Source organism: Mesoplodon mirus (genome assembly GCF_964341445.2).
Source record: "Mesoplodon mirus genome assembly, chromosome: 17".
NCBI lineage: Eukaryota > Metazoa > Chordata > Mammalia > Artiodactyla > Ziphiidae > Mesoplodon > Mesoplodon mirus.
Window position 1 is genome coordinate 466,112 of NC_138993.1, and position 13,117 is coordinate 479,228.

A 13,117-nucleotide genomic window follows, 5' to 3' on the forward strand; every position below is an offset into this window, starting at 1 on the left:
AAAGAAGGACACTACATAATGATCAAGGGATCAATCCAAGAAGAAGATATAACAATTGCAAATATTTATGCACCCAACATAGGAGCACCTCAATACATAAGGCAAATACTACCAGCCATAAAAGGGGAAATCGACAGTAACACAATCAATGTAGGGGACTTTAACACCCCATTTTGACCAATGGACAGATCATCCAAAATGCAAATAAATAAAGAAACACAAGCTTTAAATGATACAGTAAACAAGATGGACTTAACTGATATTTATAGGACATTCCATCCAAAAACAACAGAATACACTTTCTTATCAAGTGCTCATGGAACACTCTCCAGGATAGATCATATCTTGGGTCACAAATTAAGCCTTGGTAAATTTAAGAAAATTGAAATCGTACCAAGTATCTTTTCCGACCACAATGCTATGAGACTAGATATCAATTACAGAAAAAATCTGCAAAAATCACAAACACATGGAGGCTAAGCGATACACTACTAAATAACCAAGAGATCACTGAAGAAATTAAAGAGGAAAACAAAAAATACCTAAAAACAAATGACAATGAAAACACAACGACCCAAAACCTATGGGATACAGCAAAAGCAGTTCTAAGAGGGAAGTTTATAGCAACACAATCCTACCTCAAGAAACAAGAAACACCTCAAAAAAACAACCTAAACTTACACCTAAAGCAATTAGAGAAAGAAGAACAAAAAAACCCCAAAGTTAGCAGAAGAAAAGAAATAAAGATCAGATCAGAAATCAATGAAAAAGAAATGAAGGAAACAAGAGCAAAAATCAATAAAACTAAAAGCTAGTTCTTTGAGAAGATAAACAAAATTGATAAACCACTAGCCAGACTCATCACGAAAAAAAGGAAAAAGACTCAAATCAATAGAATTAGAAATGAAAAAGGAGAAGTAACAACTGACACTGCAGAAATACAAAGGATCATGAGAGATTACTACGAGCCACTCTATGTCAATAAAATGGACAACCTGGAAGAAATGGACAAATTCTTAGAAAAGCACATCCTTACAAGACTGAACCAGGAAGAAATCGAAAATATAAACAGGCCAATCACAAGCACTGAAATTGAAACTGAGATTAAAAATCTTCCAACAAACACAAGTGCAGGACCAGATGGCTTCACAGGTGAATTCTATCAAACATTTAGAGAAGAACTAGCATCTATCCTTCTCAAACTCTTCCAAAATATAGCAGAGGGAGGAACGCTCCCAAACTCACTCTACGAAGCCACCATCACCCTGATACCAAAACCAGACAAAGATGTCAAAAAAAAACAAAACTACAGGCGCATATCATGGATGAACATGGATGCAAAACTCCTCAATAAAATATTAGCAAACAGAATCCAACAGCACATTAAAGGGATCATCCACCATGATCAAGTGGGGTTTATCCCAGAAATGCAAGGATTCTTCAATATACACAAATCAATCAATGTGATACAACATATTAACAAACTGAAGGATAAAAACCATATGATATTCTCAATACATGAAGAAAAATCTTTCAACAAAATTCAACACCGATTTTTGATAAAAACCCTCCAGAAAGTAGGCAAAGAGGGAACTTTCCTCAACATAATACAGGCCATATATGACACACCCACAGCCAGCATCGTTCTCAATGGTGAAAAACTGAAACCATTTCCACTAAGATCAGGAAGAAGACAAGGTTGCCCACTCTCACCACTATTATTCAGCATAGTTTTGGAAGTTTTAGCCACAGCAATCAGCGAAGAAAAAGAAATAAAAGGAATCCAAATAGGAAAAAAAAGAAATAAAACTGTCACTGTTTTATTTACTGTCACTGTTTGCAGATGACATGATACTATACATAGAGAATCCTGAAGATGCTACCAGAAAACTACTAGAGCTAATCAATGAATTTGGTAAAGTGGAAGGATACAAAATTAATGCACAGAAATCTCTTGCATTCCTATACACTAATGACGAAAAATCTGAAAGAGAAATTAAGGAAATTCTCCCATTTACCACTGCAACAAAAAGTATAAAATACCTACGAATAAACCTACCTAAGCACACAAAAGACCTGTACTAAAAAAACTATAAGACACTGATGAAAGAAAATAAAGATGATACCAACAGATAGAGATAAACCATGTTCTTGGATTGGAAGAATCAACATCATGAAAATGACTATACTACCCAAAGCAGTCTACAGATTCAAGGCAATCCCCATCAAATTACCAATGGCATTTTTCACAGAACTGGAACAAAAACTTTCACAATTGGTATGGAAACACAGAAGACGCCGAATAGCCAAAGCAATCTTGAGAAAGAAAAACGGAGGTGGAGGAATCAGGCTCCCAGACTTCAGACTATACTACAGGGCTACAGTAATCAAGACAGTATGGTACTGGCACAAAATCAGAAAGATAGATCAATGGAACAGGATAGAAAGCCCAGAGATAAACCCACGTACATATGGTCACCTTATCTTTGATAAAGGAGGCAAAAACACACAAGGGAGAAAAAACAGCCTCTTCAATAAGTGGTGCTGGGAAAACTGGACAGCTACATGTAAAAGAATGAAATTAGAACACTCCCTAACACCATACACAAAAATAAACTCAAAATGGATTAAAGACCTAAATGTAAGGCCAGACACTATCAAACTCTTAGAGGAAAACATAGGCAGAACACTCTATGACATAAATCACAGCAAGATCCTATCTGACCCACCTCCTAGACAAATGGAAATAAAAACAAAAATAAACACATGGGACCTAATGAAACTTAAAAGCTTTGCACAGCAGAGGAAACCATAAACAAGACGAAAAGGCAACCCTCAGAATGGGAGAAAATATTTGCAAACGAAGTAACTGACAAAGAATTCAATGTCCAAAATATACAAGCAGCTCATGCAGCTCAATATCAAAAAAACAAACAACCCAATCCAAAAATGGGCAGAAGACCTAAATAGACATTTCTCCAAAGATATACAGATTGCCAACAAACACATGAAAGAATGCTCAACATCATTAATCATTAGAGAAATGCAAATCAAAACTACAATGAGGTATAGTACAATGACCTCACACCAGTCAGAATGGCCATCATCAAAAAATCTACAAACAAGGGCTTCCCTGGTGGCCCAGTGGTTGAAGGGTCCGCCTGCCGATGCAGGGGACACGGGTTCATGCCCCGGTCCGGGAGGATCCCACATGCCGTGGAGCGGCTGGGCCCGTGAGCCATGGCTGCTGAGCCTGCGCGTCCGGAGCCTATGCTCCGCAATGGGAGAGGCCACAACAGTGAGAGGCCCGCGTACTGCAAAAAAAAAAAAAAAAATCTATAAACAATAAATGCTGAGAGGGTGTGGAGAAAAGGGAACCCTCTTGCACTGTTGGTGGGAATGTAAATTGATACAGCCACTATGGAGAACAGTATGGAGGTTCCTTAAAAAACTAAAAATAGAACTGGCATACAACCCAGCAATCCCATTACTGGGCATATACCCTGAGAAAAGCACAATTCAAAGAGTCATGTACAATGTTTATTGCAGCTGTATTTACAATAGCCAGGACATGAAAGCAACCTAAGTGTCCATCGGCAGATGAATGGATAAAGAAGATGTAGCACATATATACAATGGAATATTACTCAGCCATAAAAATAAATGTAATTGAGTTATTTGCATTGAGGTGGATGGACCTAGAGACTGTCATACAGAGTGAAGTAAGTCAGAAAGAGAAAAACAAACACCGTATGCTAACACATATATATGGAATCTAAAAAAAAAAAAAAAAAAAGGTTCTGAGGAACCTAGGGCCAGGACAGGAATAAAGACGCAGATGTAGAGAATGGACTTGAGGACACGGGGTGGGGGAAGGGTAAGCTGGGACAAAGTGAGAGAGTGGCATGGACACATGTACACTACCAAATGTAAAATAGATAGCTAGTGGGAAGCAGCTGCATAGCACAAGGAGATCAGCTCGGTGATTTGTGACCACCTAGAGGGGTGGGATAGGGAGGGTGGGAGGGAGGTTCAAGAGGGAGGGGATATGGGGATATAGGTAAATGTATAGCTGATTCACTTTGTTATACAGCAAAAACTAACACTCCATTGTAAAGCAATTATACTCCAATAAAGATGTTTTAAAAAAAAGAAAAAAACACAACAGTCTTCAAAAGGTTAATGTTATGGAGAAAAAGGTGTGGGCTTTCCTAAGTTAAAAAAGACTAAAGAAGACTTCGCTGGTGGTCCAGTGGTTAAGACTCCACGCTCCCAATGCAGGGGGCACGGGTTCTATCTCTGGTCAGAAAACTGAGATCCTGCACGCCTCGTTGTGCGGCCAGAAAAACAAAACAAAACAAAACAAAAAGACTAAAGAGTTGTAACAACTGAATGTAATACATAAACCTTGACTGGATCCTATTTTTTAAAAAACACCTTTAAAAGGCAATTTTGGGATCACAGGGAGAATTCTAAATTGCATTTGCATAGATAAGGTCCCCAGGTATAATAACAGTATTGTGGTTATATAGAAGAATGTCCTAATTTTTACTTGATATTTTAAATGATATAATGTCTGCATATTATTTGCAGTGAAATGACTCAGCAAACTATATACAGATGTAAATACAGATATAAATTTAAGTATAGATACAGATATATAGACACACATACCAATATAGACAGACAAAGTAAATATGGAAAAATATCAACAGTTGCATCTAGGTGGTGGGTATACTGGTAATTACGGCAGTGGTCTTTCAACGTTTCTGGATGTTTGAAATTTTCCAAAATAAAAGGTTAAGGGGACTTCCCTGGTGGTCCAATAGTTAAGACTTTGCACTTCCACTGCAAGGGGTTTGATCCCTGGTAAGGGAAGTTCTGCATGCTGCACAGTGCGGCCAAAAAACAAACAAAAAAAAAATTGAAAAGGTTAAGGGAGAGTACTGTTTAAAAAATAAGGAAAAGACATTTGACTCTTTACACCAAGGAATTACTCGAAATTAGGAATAAGTTTTTATCCCAAAACTGCCCAATCCTCAACAGTAAGTATAGACACCTTTTGCCATATCATTTGTGTTTTTCTATAACTTACTCTAAGGAACATATACATAAAAACACCATTAAAATTGAAAACTAAATTAAAAATAATGGAAATGACTCAGTCCTACCACAAAGAACATTAAATACTGATATATTATTTGATGATCTGCATAAAGATGAGAACCATTAAAATTACGGTTATGAAAGCTACAGAACGTACCATAAGCATTTCCATGTTGAGTGGGAAAAGAACACAATTTTATTATACAGTATTTTATGATTACAAAATATGGAGGGGGAAAAAAAGGGCAGGGAGTGAGCACAGCAACAGGACTTAAAAAATTTTTTCAAAAAAGGACAAGAAGAAAATATACTAGAAATGCCTCGAGAGCTCCATGAGTTTGGACCATCAGACACTGAGTGCCAGTTCTCTGGCAGGAACATGCCGGGTGCTGGGAACTCGGACAGCGACGAGTGTCTGGGTTAGGGGGGGATGCCTTTTGTGAGTAATAACACCCATCACCAACCTACTGCTCACACTTCACATCTTCTATCCTGTGCCCCACCACCAGCACACACGTTTTAACTCAATTTTAAACTTTTCTAAGCTCTCAAGAAAAATGGTGCATGCAGAACTCGCTGCCTCCCTTTTTGAAGACCCACGCTGCCACATGAGGTTTGAAATTGGCATGAGTTGTCCTGCAATTTGTTCCTGGAAAGTCACAAATTCTATGTCTGGTTCTGTGTCCTATCCAGGCTCAGTGGCTGTGCAGCAGGTAGGATCTCACAATTAAAGACGCAGGGGACAAGGAAAAAATGCAGAAAGGACTTTTCTTGTCGTAGAACAACCAGGTGACACTGTCAGTTAACTACAGAACAGAGAAAAATAAGTAACTCACCTTTAGGATGGTTATGGTTTTCTTCCTTCAAATCATTTTTTTTCACAAGCGCTTCTTGATATTGAGCCTCATAAAACAAATTGGGAGAAGCACCACTTTTTGAAGTTAAGACAAAATCTTGATGAGTAGTTCTACAGAAGTTGTTTTGTTCATCAGATAAAATGTTGGAAGTGCGGTTTTTTTCTTGGGTTTGATTCTGGTAGATATATGATGGTAAGAAGGGCGTGGGTTTCTCTGCAGTGGCTGAATTTCCTGGAGATCTGTACTTCTGGCTCTGGTCGTCAGGCACTAGAGTTAAACCTTACGATTAAGAAAATCAACAAAACTGATGACTTTCTGTAACATTTTCTGTACTACCTGTTACCCCTACTATTGAGTACAAAGTTTTCTCCCAAGTGATAAAAGTATCTTTTCCTCGTTAATAGGAAACTATGTTTAACAAAATCATGAAACTGTAAGACTCCACAGTGACCTCTGATTTTTGAATTTATTTCTACCACGAGTCCCGTGCAGTGTGTACGTGGCAGAGCTGCAGCACCGCCTACCTCTGGAGGCACCAATCATGCTCCGTCCATGAGCTCTGCTGGGAGCTGTCAACTCCACAGCCCTGTGACGAACACAGTTAAATGGAGAGCACCAACGCAGATAGGTACAAAGAATCTGAATTGCTCCTTGATGATCAATAACTGCTGTGTCACAACACATAAACGCATTGTCCCTTTATATTACCATTAACATGTTGGTAACTTCAGGTGGTGGAATTATGGGTGACTTCTGTTTTGTACTTTTCTGTAGTTCCTAAATTTCCTGTATTACTTTTGACCTGTTTTGTTTCTTAAGTCTCTACTTTTGAAATCACCCAATAAACAGAGAGAGGATTCCCTTTCTACAGACCTCTAAGGTACAGTCCTTAGAGGACAGACGGCAATACTAGCCATCCTGCCTGCCGTACCAGTCCCTTGGAATCCTGCTACGTTCCTCTGTTCTCCCAGATTGTTTCAATTAAACAGAATTAAAACACACAATGGGAAGTGTTTCATAAAAGAAGCGTATGCCACTTACGTCCTGTACCATCTGCCTCATCCCCAGCCCACAGATAAGACTGGAAAGCAGGCAGGTCCTCACTGAGTATCAGATTCAACCTCCCTGAATAACAACATTCTCCCACTAAATATTTTTAACGAATGGTCAGCCTAACGACATCTTTGACAGAAGAGCAACAACCCAAAGCAGCAGTTCTCATAGCATGATCTGTAAAACCCTGGAGGTCTCCAAAACTCTTTCAGGGCATCCACCAAGCTCTAAGCTACTTTCAGAAATATTCAGACAGTACTTGCCTTTTTCACTGTGTTGACATATGTACTGACGCTGCAAAGGCAAAATGGAAACGTCCTGGAGACGTCGTTCAAGAGCAGTACAGCGGCACCCACTGCGCTAGCAGTCCCTGTGTTCGTCACCACCATGTACTCTCAGTTTAAAACCAAAAAACAACGGTTTGGGGCTTCCCTGAGGACGCAGTGTTTAAGAATCCACCTGCCAGTGCAGGGGACACGGGTTCGAGCCCTGGTCCGGGAAGATCCCACGTGCCGCGGAGCAACTAAGCCCGTGCGCCACAACTACCGAGCCTGCACTCCAGAGCCCGTGGGCCACAACTACTGAAGCCCACACGCCTGGAGCCCATGCTCTGCAACAAGAGAAGCCACCACAATGAGAAGCCCGCGCACCACAAAGAAGAGTAGCCCCCACTCACCGCAAATAGAGAAAGCCCATGCACAGCAACGAGGACTCAACACAGCCAAAAATAAATAAAAAAATTTTTTTTAAACCTTAAAATAAAGTTTTACTTAAGAATGTCCTAAATAAAGCAGCAAAAATTATTAAATTTTTAAATTAAATTTTAAGCCTTGAGTACATGAACATTCTATAGGACAAAATGAGAAGTAGGCATAAATCACTTCTGCCGTAAACCAAGACACAAGCTGTGAAATTTTTGAGCTATAAGCTCAACTAGAGGAACTTCCCTGGCAGTCCACTGGTTAAGACTCCAAGCTTCCAATGCAGGGGGGTAGAGTGCCCTGGTCGGGGAACTAACATCCCACATGCCGCATGGCGCAGACCAAAAAAAAAAAAATCTGCTAAGCTCAACTAGACACTTCTTTCAGGGAACATCATTTTTACTTGAAAGAATGAATGACAAACCATGATGATTTAAACCTCAGTACTTGGCAGGCATTTTTTCAAAGATGAAGCAAGTGAGCCAGTTACTTCAAGGAAGCTGACAATATTTGTTGCCAATGATAAAATCTGAACTTCCAATTAAAAATGAGAATGTTGGAAAACATGTCCATCACCATGAGCTTGACAACTTTATAATACTGTTATGATGAGATCTGTGGTAGTATTAGTGGATATAAATTTTTATAATGAAATATGTCAATATTTTAAAAACCTACATAACTCAGGGAACTATTATTTTCCAAATAACCAATGCATGGTTTGGTTTTACCAAACCAAAGGTGATGAAAAATCCATTCAAAATGCCAAGATAATTAATGAAAGAATAAATAATCATAATAATTGACTACCAGGTTTATATAAAACATTTTGAAAGGCACAGTAAATTTTCAAAATGTATGTGTTAAGTTCAGGTTTTGTTTTGGTTTTTTTTGCAGTACGTGGGCCTCTCACCGCTGTGGCCTCTCCCATTGCGGAGCACAGGCTCCGGACACGCAGGCTCAGCAGCCATGGCTCATGGCCCAGCCACTCCACGGCATGTGGGATCCTCCCAGACCGGGGCACGAACCCATGTCCCCTGCATCGGCAGGCGGACTCTCAACCACTGCACCACCAGGGAAGCCCTAGGTATTTTTTATATTAAAAAAAATTATTGATCACTAGCAGTTAACTTAAATGTTGTTCCCAGAAAACATCACTTAAAAGTTTTACTTGTATAGAGAATGGGCTTGAGGACACGGGGAGTGGGAAAGAGAAGCTGGGACAAAGTGAGAGAGTGGCATGGACATATATACACTACCAAACGTAAAATAGATAGCTAGTGGGAAGCAGCCATGTAGCACAGGGAGATCAGCTGGGTGCTTTGTGACCACCTAGAGGGGTGGGATAGGGAGGGTGGGAGGGAGACGCAAGAGGGAGGAGATATGAGGATACATGTGTGTGTATAGCTGATTCACTTTGTTATAAAACAGAAACTGACACACCATTGTAAAGCAATTATACTCCAATAAAGATGTTTAAAAAAAAAAGTTTTACTTGTTTATTTTTGTCTTAAGGAAGGATAAATGCACAGTGCTTGCCAAGTAGAGTTTGATGATTAACTCCTGAGTTTCTGTGACTTCCTTCTGGAATCCCTGCTCTTGGGGTTATCTGAGAAATTAGATGATCTGCCTATGACTTTATCTTTTAATGTGACCTTTCTCTTATGCCATGTGCACCTGAGAGAGTAGATGCCAGTAGAAACCCAGACTCTGGAGCTCAACAAACCTCACTCCAGGTGTGGAAATTAAATACAGGTTGGGTACAGCAAATAAAAGAGAGATTATTGTCATTCCACTTAGAACTGTATGATCCCAGAGTTTGAAGGAAATGTACACTTAGTTTATTCCAATAACTCATAGAATGCATAAAGGCATAATATAACATCCCATTGAATGGTATGGTTTGTAATTACTGTTATTTATTTATTCATTTCACTTAATTTGATGTTTTAAATTGTGGAAGTAATGCTTGCTTATTTTGGCAACTCAAATAATTCGAAGTATAAAGTTAATCTGCATAAGTACACATCTTCTTATAAAATCAATCCCTGGGCTTCCTTGGTGGCGCAGTGGTTGAGAGTCTACCTGCCGATACAGGGGACACAAGTTTGTGCCCCGGTCCGGGAAGATCCCACGTGCCGCCGAGCGGCTGGGCCCGTGAGCCATGGCCGCTGAGCCTGTGCGTCCGGAGCCTGTGCTCCGCAACAGGAGAGGCCACAACAGTGAGAGGCCCACGTACAGCAAAAAAAAAAAAAAAAAAAAAAAAAAATCAATCCCTTGGAGTAACTATTATTAATAGTCATGTACGATTTCACATCCTTTTTTATGCTTATACAAAAGTCTACAGGCATACTCAAAATTACTTTCAAGAATAAATCATTCTGATATGGAAACATATGTATATGTATAACTGATTAAATTTGTTATAAGGCAAAAAATTTAAAAAAAATAAAAATAAAATAAAAAAAAAAAAAAAAAAAGAATAAATCATTCTGACCTTGAATGATTCTGACTTTCAGAAACTTCCTAAAATTTTATGATACTTTAGAAACTGAGATCTAGGGACTTCCCTGGTGGTCCAGTGGTAAAGAAACCACCTACCAATACAGGGGACGCGGGTTCGATCCCTAGTCGGGAAACTAACATCCTGCATGCCACAGGGCAACTAAGCCCACATACCACAACTACTGAGCTCGCACACCTCAATGAGAGCCCTCACGCCCAAGAGCCCACACGCCACAACTAGAGAGAAGCCTGAGTGCTGCAACGAAGAAAAAATTATCTCGCATGCCTCAGCGAAGATCCCGTGTGCCGCAACTAAGACCCGACACAGCCAAATAAAGAAAGAAAAAAAGAAACTGAGATCTAGTTTAATTAATGCAATAATTATTTTTAAAGAAAAAAATGCCAAGACATTCTAACATATTTTAATGTAACAGAGCATGAAAATTCACTAATATGATTTCAGATTCCATATTGTGAATAACTGTTAAGAAACGACCACTTGTTGAGTTTGGTGCAGTATCAAAGAAATAACCAAAATTTTTTGAAAAGCCTATTAAAATACTCCTCTCTCCTTTTTCCAATTACATATCTGTGTGAGGCTGGGTTTTTTTCCACATACATCAACCAAAACAACATAACTGAAGAGATGGGAGGCAAAAGTAGATGCGAGAATCAGCTGAGTTCTTTAAGCCAGAAGTTAAAGAGATTTTCAGAAACATTAAATAATGCAATTCTTCTCGCTAAGTTTTTAGAAAAACTTTTTTCATTAAAAAATGTTATTCTCTGGTTGTGCAGTGGTTAAGAATCTGCCTGCCAATGCAGGGGACACAGGTTCGAGCCCTGGTCCGGGAAGATCCCACGTGCCGTGGAGCAACTAAGTCTGTGCACCACAACTAGTGAAGCCCGCTCAGCCTAGAGCCCGTGCTCTGCAACAAGAGAAGCCACTGCAACGAGAAGCCTGCGCACCACAACAAAGAGTAGCCCCTGCTCACCACAACTAAAGAAAGCCCGCATGCAGCAACAAAGACCCAAGGCAGCCAAAAAAAACAAAAAACAAACTTATTTATAGCATGTAATTGGTTATTATTTTAAATGAATTAGTTTTTAAATTTCTAAGTTTTAATTTCTAACACAGTAAATATCAATAGCTATAGCCCATATAACACAAGCTCTTTGGGGTCCTCAATAATTTAAGAGTGTTACAGGGTCCAGAAACCAAAAAATGTGAAAATGGCCCTAAAGCAATTGTTCCATAACTCCATGGAGGTAGTTCTTATATTAATACGTTTGAAATCTGCTTCCCTATTGCTCTACCATAGTGCTATTTCTACCTTAAGAACTATCACAGGCTATTGTAAGTGATTTTGATTACTATTTTTATGTATTCCATAAAGGCACTCAATTATTTCAAGATACACACCACGTTCCCTATATTCTCTAAGATAAACATCCAAATTCCCTAAACCACTCTTCCTTTGCTGCCGTTCTCATCACCAGCACCACCACCACTCCCCGAGCACCATCCAGCCACACTCTGCACATCCATTTGCCAATATCTTTTCTTCTTTGTATTCTCAATGTCCAGCGCAACCTCTGAAGAGAACGAGCATTTGACTGAATCAGTAAAGCTTGTCTCTTAAAAGGTAGCACCAAGAAGCAAACACACTGCTCCAGGTCGCTATTTTTCAAACTGTGGGACATAAACCATCTTATCAGCAGACACAACAGATCATGAATGGCATTTTTTTTAATGACATAGAATATAATAAACAAAATAGAAAATATCCTTGTTACCTGCCAGGCACACCAATAAGAACTGATTCATGAAATTTCTTTGAAATTATGAGTCTTCATTTAAAATGTTTTTGTTACTATGCGGCATGGTCAAAAAACTTTCAAAACTACTGCTCCAGATCACATTTCCACTGCTTTCCCCCCACTGATAAGCACATCATGCTTTCTATTAATTGATCTGGCATACAACAGAAAAACTGTCCTCTACTACCACAGAAAATATTTCTGGTATGGTTCTTTAGCTGAGCAGAATGGCTTCTACACATACGCATCTTTATGACCCTGAGCAGTTTTTCATTCATCAGGCAGGGGTTGTAAACCTAAACCAGTAGCCCTAGGCCAAATTCAGCTCTGGATCTTTTATTCTGCTGGGTCTTTTTAAATTTTTATTTTATAAATAAATATGAATGCCTTTAAGCAGGGCACACATGCTCCAGAATGGCACAGATCCCTCATCCCAATTATATTACACCACCACCATTCCATAGTTGTCTGCTTGGCTTCTTAAGAAATTGGAGCTTGCAACATATGATAGAGAAATGGTAGAAATAACCTGTCAAACAATGAAAGATAGGAAGTGTACGTAACTGTCCATCTCTGTACTAACCAAAGGTCTTACGTAAGCACATAATACCTGGGAGTGTATGCTGCGCAGACACCATGGTGAGCAGCTTCTCCTGTTCCTCCATGAGCCTTTGCAGTTGCTCTAACTGTTGCCTCTTCAGTTGTTCCTGCTTCTTCTGTTGTACTTCTTTCAGCTTTTTAAACATAAAATTAACTTGATTAAACTAACTTAATATTTCTTTATGGGCCTTTGCCCCTTACATTTATCTTAATCCCTCCCATCTCCCTTCTCATATCTTCTCTAATAAAGAGTTTCAAAGAGGGCTCTCTAGGGACTTCCCTGGTGGTCCAGTGGTTAAGACTCCACGCTCCCCATGCAGGGGGCCCGGGTTCAATCCCTGGTCAGGGAACTAGATCCCACGTGCTGCAAGTAAAGACCCTGCATGCCGCAACTAAGACCTGGCAGAGCCAAAGAAACACATAAAAATTTTAAAATTCTAAAAATTAAAAAAAAAAGAGGGATCTCTAAGTAACTAA

General features: G+C 39.3%; 1 protein-coding gene across 7 annotated transcripts in view; it reads right to left on the reverse strand.

The window, feature by feature from the left end:
• CPAP (centrosome assembly and centriole elongation protein) overlaps nt 1–13,117 on the reverse strand; it is a 60,422-nt gene that overhangs the window by 42,706 nt on the left and 4,599 nt on the right. For all 7 annotated transcript variants that reach the window (XR_014291774.1, XR_014291775.1, XR_014291776.1 and 4 more), the window contains 2 exons: nt 12,651–12,774; nt 5,943–6,230 (listed from right to left, as the gene is read on the reverse strand). Coding sequence is in view for 1 of the 7 variants with exons in the window: in XM_082602578.1 (XP_082458704.1) it covers nt 5,943–6,230; nt 12,651–12,774 (412 nt within the window). In the remaining 6 variants the exon portion in view is untranslated. The remainder of the gene's footprint in view (nt 1–5,942; nt 6,231–12,650; nt 12,775–13,117) is intronic.